At 44.3% G+C, this 18,067-nt stretch overlaps 1 protein-coding gene across 1 annotated transcript in view; it reads left to right on the forward strand.

Annotated features, from left to right (window-relative positions):
- Positions 1-18,067, forward strand: part of LOC146808503 (transient receptor potential cation channel subfamily M member 2-like) — a 637,932-nt gene that overhangs the window by 556,190 nt on the left and 63,675 nt on the right. Inside the window, exon 16 of the mRNA XM_085623963.1 lies at positions 9,687-9,838. Within this exon, the coding sequence (XP_085480089.1) occupies positions 9,687-9,838 (152 nt within the window). The remainder of the gene's footprint in view (positions 1-9,686; positions 9,839-18,067) is intronic.

Here is an 18,067-nt window from a genome sequence, read left to right on the forward strand (position 1 = left end):
TAAGAGCCCACAGATACCTTTACCATGATTGTTGCACAGATACACATTGAAATCCCCACCCCACACAATATGACAGTTTAACTCGTGACTCTTACAATATGACAGTTTAACTCGTGACTCTGGCGGAGGGCGTTGCTCTTTATGCACCTTAGGCAATGTGTAGAAGTAGGGAGTCACAGGGTGCATGGTAACCAGATAGTCAGCCTCATGGCTAGAAATTCACCCTTCCAATTTCGCTTCGGACACTAGTTTCCCAAACTCTTTCTGTAGTCTCGCCGTGGGATCAGCACTAACGCCTAAAGATATATCACACTGCCTCGTATCAGCTGTCCTAGTCTTGATGTTCAATATAGGACAGTAAACATGTGACAAAGAGAGTGGTGCGTGGTAACAGACAAATGTGTGATGTCCCAAAACATTACTGCCTAATATATGCATCAAACAAGAAGAACTGATCAATGATGCACACGTGAGGTCAGAGTGTGTAACTATACATAGTTGGAATCATCAGGCGTCTCTCAACATCAACAATAATTAAATCAAGCAAAGAGCTCAATAATTATTGTAATAGAGTCCATGGTATGGCATCATTGAGACCAATATGGTCACTGCGTAACTTAAACACCCAGCGTTGCTCTTTGTTAAAAAGAAATTTGGACACATCTGAAACGTGCGGAGGAATGAAGGGTTGTTCAAGTACAGTCCACAAGACTTGTTCAGGAGAGTGATTACACTCCAAATAATGGTTGGTCAGTCTTGTTGATGACTTCCTGCATCGAATGGTGCTCTTATGTTCCATGATGCGTTGTTTAACTTTTCTTGTGGTCATGCTAACATATTGTTTCTGGCACGGACATGTAATGAGGTATATGACCTTTTCACTGTTACAGTTAGTATGTCGAAACTGTTTCCATGGTTTCGAAAGACCGATGTTGATCTCAGTGGTATGTCGCGTTTGTGCACAGACAACACAGCTGCCACAGGGATAATGTCCCTGTACAGGAGGGAGATTCCATAGAGTATTGGAAATCGGTGGTGGTGTGCTTCTGGGTCTAGTATGAACTAACGCATCCCGCAAATTGGTACCTCTTTTGTACGAAAATAATGGTAAAGCTAGTTTGTCATTGCCAATATTGAGAATACGCCAGTGTTTGCGGACAATTTTCTGGATCTGATTGGAGGAAGTACTGATTGGAGGAAGTACTGAAGGTGTTGACAAAAGTCAATCTACCATGCGGGACTTTAGCAACAGAAGCTTCTAACAGAGCTTCCCGGTTGTTGTTTGCCGCTCGTTTGTATGATTGTTTAATTAATCTAGATGGATAGTTTCTAGATTGAAGATTCTGTGATAGAACATTAGCATGTTTAATGAAGGCTTCATTAGTAGAGCAATTTCTCCTCAAACGAAGGAACTGACCAAAGGGCAAGCCTGCCCTTAGTCCCTTAGGATGAAAGCTATCATATTTCCGCAGTGAGTTCCTTGCCATTGGTTTGGTATATAGTCCACTGCCCAAGCCTCCATCAGAAGGAAAAATCCAGAGGTCCAGAAAAGACAAACCCAATTTACTGAATTCCAAAGTAAAGTTAAGGAAAATATCATCGATATATCATTTCCATACTATAATGGAACCCAGAAAAGGATTAGTTGGCGTGAGTTCATGGTTCTGTTCAAAAAGGTGAACATAGAGATTGGCCAGGCTGGGGGCAAAAACGCTGCCCATCAAAGTACCGGAAATCTGAAGGAAAAACCGGTCTTCAAACTTAAAAAAGTTAAGAAGAGAAGTGTAGCTCACTGGTTAGAGGAGGCATACCCTGAAGCAGAGATCAGACCCGGGACCTGGGTTCGATTCCCGACGCGGCAGGGTCCAGAGCCCAATCGTCCACGGACTCGATAATTCTCGCTTCGGTGCCCACTCTAAGCACGAGTTCACACTATGCAGCTCTGGGCAACAAGCCTGCTTAATCTCCACAACGCCCCCCCGCGGCGGGATGCCTGGCTTTCACCTTGGGGATGCCCAGTACGGGTTATCCTACAGGGAAAAACCAGGACGGGTTCCCAATGCAAGCGCCAAGATGCCTGTAGGGTGATAGCTGCGCTCTATAAGTACATCAATCAATCAATCAATCAATCAAAAAAGTTTTCCACCATAGCCAGCCTGGCACACCCCATGATAAAAGCAACAGGTGAACTCAATGGCTCTGTGATGGTTTCCAATAGCGATCTGATCGCTTCTAGTGTGTCCCCTTGGGGGATACAGGTATAAAGAGATTCTACATCGAAACTGACAAGGTAGTCAGTCTCAATATTGAAATCGATATCTGGTAAGATGTTCAGAACATCTTTGGTGTCCTGTAGGAACGTAGGCATCATTTTCACCAGTGGTCTCAAAAAGATATCAACAAAAGAGGACAAAGGTTCGAGTAGTGAACCAATCCCCGAGATGATGGGTCTTCCTGGCGGAGGGCGTTGCTCTTTATGCACCTTAGGCAATGTGTAGAAGTAGGGAGTCACAGGGTGCATGGTAACCAGATAGTCAGCCTCATGGCTAGAAATTCACCCTTCCAATTTCGCTTCGGACACTAGTTTCCCAAACTCTTTCTGTAGTCTCGCCGTGGGATCAGCACTAACGCCTAAAGATATATCACACTGCCTCGTATCAGCTGTCCTAGTCTTGATGTTCAAAATAGGACAGTAAACATGTGACAAAGAGAGTGGTGCGTGGTAACAGACAAATGTGTGATGTCCCAAAACATTACTGCCTAATATATGCATCAAACAAGAAGAACTGATCAATGATGCACACGTGAGGTCAGAGTGTGTAACTATACATAGTTGGAATCATCAGGCGTCTCTCAACATCAACAATAATTAAATCAAGCAAAGAGCTCAATAATTATTGTAATGTAGTCCATGGTATGGCATCATTGAGACCAATATGGTCACTGCGTAACTTAAACACCCAGCGTTGCTCTTTGTTAAAAAGAAATTTGGACACATCTGAAACGTGCGGAGGAATGAAGGGTTGTTCAAGTACAGTCCACAAGACTTGTTCAGGAGAGTGATTACACTCCAAATAATGGTTGGTCAGTCTTGTTGATGACTTCCTGCATCGAATGGTGCTCTTATGTTCCATGATGCGTTGTTTAACTTTTCTTGTGGTCATGCTAACATATTGTTTCTGGCACGGACATGTAATGAGGTATATGACCTTTTCGATGTTGATCTCAGTGGTATGTCGCGTTTGTGCAATTGAAAATCCTGCACACAATATATTACTCTAGAAAAGCCCTGGCAAACGAAACTGTAGGGAGGAAGGTACCATTATGCACATACTGTGAGAGTGTAGTAACATTTGTAAATACTGGATGGGAGTGCTCTGATGTATGGGAGAGGTGTTGGGGCAGGACCTGCAACCAGAAGCTAAGAGATGCTTACTCAATGTGTGGGGACCTACTGACCTGAATAATAAAGAATAGATGTGGGTAACACTGGGGCACATGATAGCCAAGCGTAACATCGCCAGAATGTGGGGGACAAGAGAGGCCCCCGGTTTAAAATCATGGAAACAGGATATGGACTGGTGTATGTATGTGGAAAAAACTGTATATATCTCCGGACGGTGTCCAAAGAAATGAGTTCAAATGTGGACCAAATGAAATGAAAGTCGGGGAAGTATTTGTATGCCCCCCTCCTCCCTGCCTTATCCCACCAAGATAAACTGATCGCTGAGATGGCAAAATGTATGTAAGTGTTAAGATATTTGTAAAGACCAAGAAAAATATGTATGTAAAAATGGCATGTGACCTAATGCCGACTGGAACTGTAACCATGATTGAACTATTACTGTCTTTAACTAATAAAATGAGTTTTTAAAAAAACCCATCTTACATGGCACAATCATGAGAGAGTATCTGTGCGAGACAATCTGTCTCAGAGGTCCACAGTTGGAGCGGAAGCAAGCATTAATACAAACCAAGTACATCTCTATTACCTGTTACCTCCACCACATCCACCACTGTATATGACCTGGCAGGGTTATTGCAATTTGGCTGGACAGCAAAGATATCCCTACCAGGCCTTTTTTAGGGAGAGGCCTGGGTGCCCCAAGAGGGGGGTATATAAGAGATGGCAACAGAGGAAACATACCAACTGTGACTCTAGCAGAGTTACATGATTACTTGCCCCTGTGGTATGAAGTACGTAGGAATAACAATGCCTCCGGATACGGTTGTTGGACGGAAGTCACTTTCAAGGTAGGCTATCTCATTAATCAGGTCCACATGAGCAGGGGTTGCATATAGTTTTTATGTCATAGGGGTCACCAACCCGAACGACCAGTCTCATGCAAGTAGAAAGTCCCTTTTGTGAAGATGTAAAACAATAACCAAATGACAACACAACGATGTTGATGGATGTTGATAAATTTGGCAGAAAGGCCAATCAAATGAAACAAGGAAGGGAGAGGAGACATTCCCACAGGGCCTTAAGATCAGCAACTGCACAAGGATAGTTTCAAACCAGCCGGCGAGGAGTGATGACGCTTCAGTCAATCAATCAATCAATCATAGCATTTGTAAAGTGCACTACTTACCCGTGAGGGTCTCAAGGCGCTGGGGGGTGGGGAATGCTGCTACTGCTCGAAAAGCCAGGTCTTTAGAAGTCTTCCGAAGGTCAGCAGGTCTTGGGTCTGCCGTAGGTGGCTGGGGAGAGTATTCCAGGTCTTGGTGGCGAGGTGGAAGAAGGATCTGCCGCTGTCGGTCGCTCTGCGGATGCGGGGGACTGTGGCGAGGTCGAGGTCGGCGGAGCGGGGCTGGCGGGTGGGGGTGTAGAAGTTGAGTCGTCTGTTGAGGTACGCTGGTCCGGTGTTGTGGAGTGCCTTATGTGCATGGGTGAGGAGCTTGAAGGTTATCCTCTTGTTGACGGGGAGCCAGTGCAGGTTTCTCAGGTAGGGTGTGATGCGGCTGCGGTGAGGTATGTCGCAGATCAGATGTGCAGAGGCGTTCTGGATGCGTTGAAGCCGTTTCAGGAGTTTAGCCGAGGCTCCTGCGTAAAGGCCGTTTCCGTGGGTCAACCTACTGCTGATGAGGGCCTGAGTGACTGTTCTTCTCGTTTAGGTGGGAATCCACTTGTAGATCTTGCGGAGCATGTGGAGGGTGTTGAAGCAGGAGGAAGGGACGGCGTTGACCTGCTTAGTCATGGAGAGGGTGGAGTCCAGGATGACCCCTAGGTTGCGTGCCTAGTGGGTGGGTGTTGGAGCTGTTCCCAGTGCGATAGGCCACCAGGAGTCGTCCCAGGCCATAGGGGTGGATCAGAGGTCTTGTCCGAGTTCAGCTTCAGTCGGCTGTTCCTCATCCATTCGGCGACGGCCTTCATTCCTTCATGGAGGTTGGTTTTGGCGGTATGGGTGTCCTTGTTGAGGGAGAGGATCAGCTGGGTGTCATCAGCGTAAGAGATGATGTTGAGGTCGTGCAGGCGGGTGACGTGGGTGAGCGGTGCCATGTAGATGCTAAACAGCGTTGGACTGAGGGATGATTAGATGATTGAGATAAGAAATACATGTGATAGAGGCAACAACTCTTTCCTTAAGAAGGCGTAATTGTGTATCTCAGAGGATAGTAGCAAGAAACCGATACAAAACCTGTTTTTCTTTCTTATTTCATTTCCTTTGATAAAAAACTAGAGTGTGAATATAAGAACATTAACCCTCCCTCCCTCTACCCTATAACCAGGAGTTTTATGGATGGTTTGAGTAAGAGACAAGTGGTCTGTGTAGATTTATAAGAAGTAAAATAAAATACTGTGGTGATTTTCCTTATCCCTCCACAGATACCCACCGATGATTCAGCCGTTCGGGCCGGAAAAATAAAGGTTATTGTAATGACCTTTTCTGCAGGGTCACCCTCAAATTGCTACTAGTGAGCCTGCAGCACTGCTTATGCTACACACATAAATAGCTCTCTAACCATGTTCGCCAACACATCATCCATATTCTCAGGTACTAGACAACTGATCGGGCAGAGATTCGATATGTCTCCCTTTTTCGTCCAGGAATGAGTGAACGTGGTCAACGGTAAAATACCCAATCTAAATTTCACATAAAGTGCATATGCAGCAGGGTTACTACCCATATTCAAATATTGCTCATACTCACGAAGGAGTATACCAGGGTACAAGGAGATGCAACAGAAAGTTTTGTTCCTAGGACAAAATTCCAAAAGGATGTTTTCAGCTTGTTCCGAGCATCTTGGAGGTAATGAAGAAGGCTGCAGCCAAAACCCTTCGAGACCCAATTGAATAGCCAATTATTAATATGGACAAGCCAGTGAATCTTCCCAACATGGTGATCATCTAATATGACTCTAATACAATCGCTATAGGGTCCTAGATCCTTATTGGTCAGGAGCCTTAACCAATATTGGATAGGTCTAAACATTGCAATGTCAGAAATTGATTGATTAGGTCGTGTCTAAGTGGCAGCATCGGCGCACTAGTGAGGAGACTCCAGAGGGTCTTTATAAAGGCATTTTCTGCTGTTTTAAGGTCACCAAAGTTACATGGCCCCCATAAGTCTGCCCCATACATGGCTCCTACACAAGCTTGAATCTTTATTTATCTCCAGGGGGGTGGTGGAGATTGAAAAGGTGGGTGATCTATTGGCAAATCTTATGAGAGACCCTGCTCTTTGTTTTAGAGTCATAACTCTTTTGTGTAGCTGTGCTACCCATCTATGGTAATCTTCCAATCTTGTGCTCAAATAGTCAAACTCATGTACTCTATCTAACACCTCCCCCCCTAAGAATACCTTACTCTTGGATGTTTTCCTCTGGGCACCAAAGACCATGTACTTAGGCCATGCTCTGAACAAAAAGTAATAAATTTGTCTAAGAGAATAGATTGACCTCTACAATATCTACTATCTTCCACTAAATAGACATGAACGTCACAATGGGATCAATAGACTAGTGTTGGATCTGAATCCCGCCTGTAAGTGGGATAATACTTTAGCTTGGGAAATTCAGTCCCATAGCCTATATAACATCTGCATGCTATAGACTTCTGTGATATTGTCAATCAGACTTATGGGTCTGTACTTTCCTGATGTAGATTTGTTACCCTTTTTATGAATGGGAATTATTTCTGGCCCTTTCCAGGAACTCGGGATTGGTGCTGCAGCCATCAATGCATTAGACAGGCAATTTATATAAGGTCCCCAGATCTGAAATTTACTCTGAAATAAACCTGTGGGTATTCTATCCAAGCCTGGGGCTTTGACAGATTTCTGGGCCTGGATTGCATCTAAAGTTTCTTTTAGGGTGAATGATTTGACCTCCTCTCCTGCAAAATCTATAGTACAGGCTGGGAAAGTCTCTGATATTCCATCTCCTAAGTTTGCCTCCCCATAATGTTTTGAGAAGTGGTTCACCCAGACTTCTGTGGCAATATGGCAATCTGGGCGAATTAGGTCTCTACGGCCATCATGTTGTAACCATGTGGTATAGTATGACACTTGAAGATTTGCAATTCATCGAATGCAAAACTATAAGTTTCAGTTGTGGCCTCTTTTGATCTGGAAAGAAAATTGCTTTAATATTTTCTGTTAAGTTTAACTCAAAGTTATGAAGCCTCCACTGGCTCCCTGTCAAGAAGAGGGTCACCTTCAAACTCCTCACCCACACCTACAAATCCCTCAACAACATCAGACATAAATACCTCAACGACCGAGTATACTCCCATATACCCAAGAGGAACCTCCGCTCCGCTGACCTCGCCCTGGCAGAGGTCCCCCGCAGAACCAGTACCGGCAGGAGAGTCTTCTCCTACATCGCAGCCAAAACCTGGAACGAGCTCCTGGTCAACATCAGACGCTCCCCAAACCTCCACACGTTCAGGAAGGACCTCAAGACCTGGCTCTTCGACTGACCCGGAGCTGCTCCCCCCCCCCCCCCCCCCCCAGCACCATGAAACCCTTACGGGTGTGTAGCGCGCTATAAAACTACTGATTTGATTGAAAGTGCGCTATCACTAAAGAAACAGGTGTTTCTGGAAAGCGTTTTTTTGGGGTGGCCCATGAAATCGCCACGAGAAGGAAAGTGAGGTTCAGTTCTGATGAAAGTGTGTTAATTTTGTTGTGGGTTAAAACGGTTCTTAGATGCTCTGCTCCAGTCCTGATCCTGTGGGCAGGATTCCAGATGAACATATCAGTCTTGCAGGAAGGATTGGGGAGGACCAGTAAGACAGGAGGAAAAGACTGGTATGTTAGATGGTTCTGGATGCATTAAAGAAAGCTCCTTTGGAGCTGTTAGAAGAGACTTCTCTCAAGTTTCTATCACTGGAGGTGTTATTTTTGGTGGTTTTATTTGCTGCCAGAAGTTTGAGTGAACTGAGTCCATTGATGTGTGACCAACCCAATCTGAGAATTGTTGATGATCATTTTGTTCAAAGTTTGGGACCAAACTTTGGACTGAAGGGTAATTTGCTATTCACAGAACATCAAAAAGAGTTCTGTCAGTGCTCTGTTCTAGCTCAGGGCAGAACAAGAAGGGTACCTGGCCAGATCAACTAATTCACAAAACATTAGTTTATTTTGGTCAGGCTAATAGAGGTGGGAAATGTTCACTGTCCTCTTTAAATTGTTGGGATAAGGAAGTGATTGCTGCTCCTTAATCTAACTCAGGATGTGACCCTCCGGTCTCGGTACAAGCTCGTTCTTCAAGGGGAATGGCTGCATCTTGTATGGATTGGAATGGAGTCAACATCACAGAAATTCGTGCTGTAGCTACTTGGCAAGCCCTTCTACTTTAATTAATACAAGATAGAATTTAGGCCAAGGATCTGAACCACAATTTGCTATAAAAGTTTTGCTCTTGAATAATGTATCATGAATGGTCTGAAGGTTGAGACACGTTCGTGTTTTTTTCAATTAAACTTAATTTGCTGCATTATTCCGTTGTGTGCATGGTTCATTTTTAAAGGACTGTTATGCTTTGGCATGTCAATATTAGTAAGGAATGGGATGAGAAAAGCAGATGAGGAGGTTAATGTCTGGATTACTTACCAGTAATCTTCTTTACTCCAGTGCCACATTCTTTGTCCCATTTCTTACGATACCATACTCCCTCCTTGATTTTAGAGGGAGCAGCAGTTGAGATTTGGGTTACATCATTATAATTCCCTTTAAAGAGTTAATGCAGGTCGTGGATTGGACTGTTAAAAGAAGAGAAGGATGGGAGATAGTGTCTTTGTGAGGATAAGAAAGTACAGGGGTGAGGAATATGGAATTGGAGTCGTGAAGATTACCAGTAAGTAATCCTGATATTCTCTGTAGCTTCCATGGGGTCCATGTCTTATGTGACCCCCTCGGATAGTCCTGGCTTTTACACAACATCACTGTGCACTCTAGGACTAGTAATTTGACTTTTAAGATAGTAAGAACCGTCTCAACAATCCCTTGTGTTTAAAGCATTGTTTGCTGAAAACCTCTGACTGGCTGTGGGTTCCTATAACAGGGGGCCATGCAGCAATAGTGAGATAGGTTAGATGAAAGGCTGGTATGGTATGGCTCTCCAGTCTGCCTCGGTGTATCAGGAGTCTGTGCCCCCTTGTTGCGCCTTCCACTCTTTACAGCCCTGCAGCTACCAGTGCCTGCTGTGTTTTGCAACCAATTCATATCCTTTCTTTCCTGCAGTGCATCAAAGGAGCATTGAAGCTGAGGAGCCGACCCCTGGGGACAAACTTCTGTCCTCCAAATGTGAATACCACGTGAATTCTCGCCAGCTGATGTACCCCAACTCCAATGTGCAACGCTTCCCAGTGCCGGATGAACTGGTGCCATGGCAGGTGAGGGTCTAACCTGGCAATAAGGTACATCTTCTCCTCACATACAGAGATGAGCTCCCAATACTGATGTTTCTTCTTTCGAAACACTGTTTCATCCCACGTTTCCTGGTTTATATTAACGACTTGTTCCCATTTTATATAAGACTCCCTAAAGAGAGCATGCGCATTTAGTACTTTCACAGACCCAGGAAAACTTCAGTTTTGCAGTTTAGGTGCTCCTCCTGCCATAGTAATTTTTGAGACCCTTTGTCGCAATCTAGCACACTTTTGTCCTGATCATAGTCCTCTGGTGTTCACTTTATTCAATAGATGGATTGTTTCCTGCAAACCACAACAAAGTTACACAAAGAGAGATAATGCATTTGTTTAGTACTGAGCTACTCTTCTCAGTCCAGGAGTATTCAAGTGACCCATCAAAGGTTCTTCATATACTAAATGAAGAGTACTAGAATGTAACACAAGCACTGATCGGTGTTGGACTCTGTTAGTATTTGTGTCTTAAGTTTGTATAGCACATATATGACTGCTCGAGAGACAGCCCTTTGCTTGCACACAAGATTGTGGAGGACCAGGGGCAAGAAAGGAGGGAAATTTAAAAGGGCCGTGGTAATAGTTGAAGAGCTTAAGATCTTATAGTTGAAAACTGAACAGATACGTTTTAATTGTCTTTTGTAATGGAAGAGGTCCGGTTGTGATCTTGAATATATCGCCACCTTGTTCCACGAAAAAGACTGATGAGAGGCAATACACAAAATCATCAAATTGCAGTACACATAAAGCAAAGTTCTTTTCGCAGGTGTAGTATGTTTGGTAGAAAGTCTTTATTTTCCAAAAGGTCCTTTGTAAACATGTAGAAAACAGCCAACACGTTTAACCCTTCACAAGAGCTTCTTCAGGGCTGTGAAATCATACAACGTATTAAACATTTAGAAACTGCTGTTTAAAAGGAATCTAAATGTTTACTACATTGTATGATTTCATTGTATACAAAGGACCTTTTGGAAAATAAAGACTTTCTACAAAACATACTATGCCTGCGAAAAGAACTTTGCTCTATGTGTACTGCAATTTGATGATTTTGTGTATTGCCTCCCAACAGTCTTTTTCTTGAAATTATTTGTGGTCATGTGACAGCTGGCCATTTGAGATGGGTGAAACAACTTGAGATTACCTTTAGTGACTAGCCTAGGTAGTGCAGTTGCCATATACCCGGCTGTCCTTTGCCTTTTTTAAAATCACCTTGTTCCACGCCTTTGGAACTCAAAACCTCTGGCCTCTGGTTCTTACTGTTACCAATTTGTGAATCAGGAGCTAATGTGGAGAGGTTGATCTCAACATCCTAGAAGGTATGTAACTTGTGAACCTTGAGGACATATAGTCGTTCTTTCTATGAATATGTAATGTTTTATGTAAGAGGCATAAGGCCTTGTTCAGATCTCTATTTCGAATTGTGAGTCAGTGCAATTTCTGCCAAAGGCTTGAGATAGAGGTCTTAGTCTTAAACCCCAAACTAATCTGGCTGATTCATTTTGTCCTACTTTTAGTCTCAGGGGAGCGTATTTTGGAGACCTACTAGAAAAGAAGTACTGTAGTCTAGACGTGATAGGAATAATTCTCAGACCATTGTGATCCTGGGATCATGGGCAAGATTTTTTGAATTATTCTTATCAGACATTTGCAAGTAGATAACATTTTGTTAATGTGAGGTGAAAGGAGTGGTTTGAGTCAAATTTGACTCTGAAGTTTTTTTCCACCTGTACTAGTTTTGGTGGAGATCCTGAAATCCTGAGTCTAATGGGTTTGATTTCCGTATATTTCATCACTGAAAGAGTTGAGCTTGATTGAGTGATCCTCATAGTATAGAATCATTCCAAATTCTACAGCACACTGAATGTTGTTAAAAAACAACTTAACTAGTAAATGTAGCATTACTTTCTCAAGGAGTCCACCAGGGGTCACCTGCCATCTAGCGTCCAAATTGATTTTTTTCTGGGACTTCAAGTGTTGCCACCCTTTCATTTTAAAGCAAGCATTGGCATAGCTCAGGCGTAGAACTGAAAGTGCCTCTTCATTATTGATTGGTGTGTGAGAGAGAGAGGGACAAAGAAAGACAGAGAGAAAATGTGTGTTCTATTTGGATGTAAGGGTCAATGCAAGAGTGAGGCAATCGTTGGGTAAATGAATGTCTCCATCCATCCATTCAAGTCACTCATACTTGCACAGATGCAGTCATTTTTCTACCCATTGATTGAACTCATTACAAGTGGCAAATTAAATCTTATGGCCCCAGTAACATAAGTATATGATAGAGAATTCTAGTCGCAGGTTCCTTATGGTAGAATTATACCCATGCTGGATCCAGAAACCTTTCGAGCAGTACCGAGCCGGTAGATGGCGTTATTCTGCTCCGCATCAGCTTTTATAGGCACCACCCCAGCGCGCTGACATCTGTTCTTTTCTTTTCACACCAGACAGTGCAGATTCTGAGAGTGCTACCTCCAGTCATCTTTTGACTGACCTTTTTTGACGCTATGTCAAAGTTTATTTTCAGACTTTGCCTCTTGGTGTGCTAGGGATGTCCCCTAAAAGAAAGCAGAAGGTTTAAAACCCTGTGGTGCCTGTGACAGGCAGATGTCTGTGTCAGACCCACACCGATTTTGTCTGTGGTGCCTGGAGCATGACCATGACTCAAAGCCTGCAAGGACTGCCTCGCCATCAACCCAAAGGTGCTGCGGAAGTGCCCCTTGAAGCTCCTCACCGCCTGGCGTCAGATGACCTTGTGAGGATCAAGATTCCAGTCACGTTCAATATCCCTGGACCGCTTGTGAAGCTGTTCTCAATGTACTTCATTGCAGTCAAAGTCTTTGTTGGGGAAGTCCCACAAAAAGAAGAAGCCCAAGAATTCAAAGCACTCTTTGACTTTGCCACTCCAGTCCAAGTCTTTGGACGAGTAGCAGGAATGACTACACAAATCGAGGCCCCGTTCCCACACGCTACCACAGTGAAGCCTATGTCTGAGTCTTCTCAGCACCTTCCAGAGTTTCCCGGAACCAGAGTGACCCTGCCCAACTCAAAGACATCTGTGAGTCTATGCACCTCATATTTGGGTCGCCTGACCTCTATGGAGCGCCTTTGGACCCCACTTGTTGGGAGAGAGTCCCCACTGGATTTGCGCCAGCATGTTCGCTTTTGGCGCCAGTTGGGCCACTAGGAACTGGCAGAGGCCAGTAATTTGGACACCTCACCAGACACTTACCTAGTCTCTCCTCCCATCATGGCTATGGAGGAAATAGCCTCTTTTGCAATGGTGGTGCAAAGGGCGACTGAGGTCTTGGACCTTACACTGCCCTCAGTGGCATACAAGACTAACTTGCCAGAGGTGCTTCAGCTGGGAGTCGCCTCCTCTCACCTTCTCCTCCCACTCAATGAAGCCCTTACAAACATCCTGCTTGGAACCTGGTCTAAGCCTTGCACAGCCGCTCCTGTGCAAAGGACAGTTGCCACCACCATCACCTTGCTCCTGGAGATCCCACTATTCTCACCCAGCACCCCACTCTGGAGAACTTGGTAGTCCAAGCCTCCACTTCAAAAATCAATCCTGGCACATTTCCTACTACTCCACCAGATAGGGAATCCAAGAGTGTGGACTCTATTGTCAAAAGAATGTTCTCTTCCGGCAGCCTAGCACTGTAGTAGGTGAACACTGCATGCCTTTTTGGGCCAATAAACCCACACAGTTTGGGATTTGGTAGCACAAGTGCTGCCCATGGTCTTGGAGGGAGCCTGAACCATATAGTCACAGGCGATGGCAGAGACACAGCAAAGTTCAACATTCACTGCAGACTGGACATGATCGACTCACTTTGGACAGCGATTTTATTTAATTATTTAAAAATTAATATTGTCTTCTGAATTGTCTATTTTATATCATATACTTCAAGAAAGTAATAGTTTTTCAACCCGTGTGGCGTTCTCGTAAGTGCTACGGAGGGAGCACCAGCCTCAGTGAAAACACAGAGCAGCTATGAAGGGAAAAGAAATGACGGGGCAGAGGTTGATCTGTGGACAGGGCATGAGGAGTAGCAGCATTTGTGATGAGATAAGAACAAGATTGAAAGTCCTGTTTACAGAACAAAGCAATAGAACAACAGAGCTCAGAGCGAGTGAAACAAAATGTGAGTGCTTGTGTAAGGTGCTCCAAATGAAAGTAAAAAGTAGTTCCAAAAATATTTGCTAAAATGGGAGCTTAGTATGGACTATAGTAATTGGTCCCTGCTCTCTAGAAGGGCTAAACACGGAAGAGACATCACAACATGCATGCCATGGACAAATGGGCTGAAGCCCATAAAATATAAACAAAACTAAGACCTAAAAAATCATATATGATTATATTCTACATATAAGGTAATTATACTATATTTGAGATTAATGTATAAGACATTTCTTGAAAAATGAAAAGAGTTATTGTAGCAGTTTCATACCCCGAATTCCTTGCACTAATGCAAATCAACTAGACAGATTGAGCAAAATATACTTTAATTCTGCCAAAAAAGGAATGGTAAATTGCTAAACTTCCCTTTTCTTACTGGCGTGCCACTGCCCCAAACCAGAACATGCAAATGTATGCCCAGGTAAGAGAGAACATAAGTGGGTTCTAAAAGGCACAGCTTTTCTCACACGCCGCACAGATATTCCTCGAAGGAGAGAAAAGTGGCTCATCATCAGGGACACAGCAATTTCCTCCCACTGCGAGCAGCCGAAAGAGTGCAGGAGATAAGAAGATGTACAGCATGTCAAGGGCAAGCAACACAGAACTGTGGACCACATGTACCAACAGAACATTAGGAATACCAAGTTTCTAATTGTTATTCTCTACAACAACTTCGACCTCCAACCAACCTCTCTCAAGCTCAACAGCCTCAACCCACCAGCGAACAGCAGCCGAATGATCACAACTTGGTGGCATATTTACAAGGGAAGTGGTGAAGTGAGGTGTTAGCCTTCCTGGCTTAATGCCACTTCAGAAACGCAGGGCTGCACCATATTTACAAGAATATGGTGCAGCCCTGCATTTCCCCCTGCGCTGGCGCTAAACTTAACAGCCTACCGCTGACACAGGCACCCTTGCGTTCAGGGGAAGCTTGTTTATGTGCAGGAAGGTGTCCATTTCTGCATGTAAATAATCTTTAATTGCCATTTTGTAACTTCTATGTTTGCTGCACACATAGAAGTAGCAAAATCGCATTTCTTTAAAATCATTGCTTATGCGCAGGAAGGGGGACCATCCTGTACATAAACAATCATTGGCCGTTTGCTGTTTCCATGTGTGCTGCACAATGCAGCACATATGAAAACAGCAAAAACAAGGAGAAATTATACATTTCTCCTCGTTGAGCCATGGTAAGACCAGGTTTCCCCTGGTCTTAATTCTGAGACTGCCTCCTATTTACACCTGTCCCCTATTGTAAATAGGGGGCAGTGTTAGAATCAGTGGGTGTTTGCGGTGAAACGCCCACTGCAACACCCATTGCCTTCCTCTTTCACGCTAAGCATAGCTTGAAAGGGGGCCTTATTTACAAGGCAGCGTTAAGCCACGGTAAGTGGCTTAACGCTGCCTTGTAAAAAAAGGCAAAGCCCCTATCGCCACAGGAACGTCGTAAAAAGTGGTGTTCCCGTGGCGATAGGGCCTTGTAAATATGCCCCTCAGTCTCCACTCACCAACTAGACCACCATGACCATCAAGTCCTTCATCCACTCCAGGGCACCCACTGTCCTCTGTCCCCACCGTATCTTCAACCTCGTAGCCAGCCCTATCAACATGGAACTCACCAACATCATCAACACCTCCATCACTACAGCTGCCTCCCCAGACAGATGGAAACACACAGAGGTTAGACCCCTCCTAAAGAAACCCTCTACCGACCCCAGCAAAAATTATTGATCGATCTCCCTGCACCCTTACCCGGCCAAAGTACTTGAGAAAGCCATCAACCAACAGCTCACTGAAAACCTGAAACAAAACCACCTACTTGACGTCTCCCAGTCAGGATTCCACATCAACCACAGCATTGAGATGGTGCTGATTGCTGCCACAGACAACATGAGATACCTCCTCAACCGTGGAGAGAGTGTGGTTCTGATCCTTTATCAGCCTCTTTGCTGCATTTGACACACTTCACCTCCAAACCCAAGGATTTGTTATGCGGCGTACTCCAAGAAACTTCCCTCAGCCCCACCTTCTTCAATACCTACATGACCCCCCCTTGCAAATATCATCAGATCCCATAGGCTTAGCATAATGTCCTATGCAGATGACACTCAACTTACTCTCTTGCTCACCGAAGACCCCTTCAACTCCAAAACCTACTTCTGTGATGCTATGACCAACATAGTCAACTGAATGAGAGACAGCTGTCTCAAGCTCAACTTTGAAAAGACAAATGTACTGATCTTCGGGAAGATCACCTCTGTCTGTGACCACAGCTGGTGGCCAGCAGAACTCGGACCAACACCCACATCACCCAACCATGCATGCACCCTAGGCATCATCTACGACAGTGAACTGCCCATGAAATGGCAAGTCAACGCGGTCGCCTCCTCCTGCTTCCACACCCTTTGCACTCTCCACAGAATCTTCAGATGGATTCCAGTCAACACCAGAAAGGTCATCAATTAAGCCATCATCCCCAGCCGCCTAGACTATGGCAATGCTGTCTATGCCGGCACCTCTACCCGGCTCCTCAGAAAACTCCAGACCATAGAGAATGCCGCAGCCACACTCATCCTGGACCGCCACAAATTGACCCACATCCCCCCACAACAGAAACCTCCACTGGCTCACTATCCAGAAGAGATGCAAGTTCAAGATCCTCACCCACGCCTACAAAGCTTTCCACGATCAAGGACTGTCCTACATCAGCTATCGACTAAACTTCCATATACCCGCAAGACATCTTTGCTCCTCCTCACAGGCCTGTGCCCACACCCACGCATCCATAGCAGCCGTATTGAGGACCACTCCTTCTTCTATTTCACCGCCAAGACCCGGAAGGACCTGCCCCTTCATCTCTGAACAGCACCCTCCATGGCAGACTTCAGAAAGGAACTCAAGACCTGGCTATTCAACAGAGGCATGGCACCCACAGTGCCCAGACACCCCTAGGGGTGACAGTGCTGCAATTAACAAAATTCTGATTGATTGATGGTGTTTGGGTAGAGGTTAGACATCTCATAGAGTAGGTACTGGTACGAGAAAATGGGTAGAGGAGGTAATGGTGAAGCGTCTGAGCATCATTCCTTTCTTGTGACCTCATCAATAACAATGTACATTTGAGACACATATCTTTCTTTTTTGCAGCTTCAAATATGTGAGCTCAACTTGTGCGCTGTACAAAAGGCTTTTATTTTTGATTTGTTAGTCTACAATGTTGCTCCATTATTGAAAATAATATAGTCCATGGATGGCACGCACAACATATGACAAATGATTTGCCTCCTAGGGCCAGATGTACGAAGCTTAGTGTTTGTAATTACTAAATTGTGAATGTTTGTGATTTGCTATTTGGTACTTGCCAACACAAATGTACAAAACTGTGTTTTACACTTTCTGTGAATCCTAGTGGGTCGCAAATAGACCTACCTTATGAATAATAATGGGGTCTCAATTTGCAACCCATTGGGAATCGCAAGAAATCACAGGGATGGTGGCCTGCTGGGGTTAGCAGACCACCATGCCTGTGATTGCTTTTAAAGAAAGCATTCCTTTTTTTTTTAAACACAGCTTGTTTACCCTAAATGAAAACGGGATCTGTTTAAATAGAAAAATGAAAGATTTTCCGTTAATTTTTTAAGAGTAAGCAGTGGTTTGTGGGACCACTGCTTGATCTTAAAATATATATATTGTTTCATTCAAAAATGGGTAGGGTTCCGCGAGAATAGTCTACATCCAATTTTGAGTTAGTGGTAAAAATGCGACCGGATTTCAGTAACAAAACATTTGTACATACCAATGTGAATCTGTATTACAAAGGGATGCCCTAAACACGCACCTTCTAAATACCGATTTGCAATTGTAATTTGGGCTTTGTACATTTGAAAATGCCTTTTTGTATAAGCAAACGTCCCAAATCTGCGAATCAGGCCATTTGCGAACGCAAAAAACTTTGTGCATCTGACCCAAGTTCACTAATGGTATTGTTGTTTTAATGCGGCCTGAATGTTTCTCGCCAG

This window comes from Triturus cristatus, chromosome 8 (genome assembly GCF_964204655.1).
Source record: "Triturus cristatus chromosome 8, aTriCri1.1, whole genome shotgun sequence".
Taxonomy (NCBI): Eukaryota; Metazoa; Chordata; class Amphibia; order Caudata; family Salamandridae; genus Triturus; species Triturus cristatus.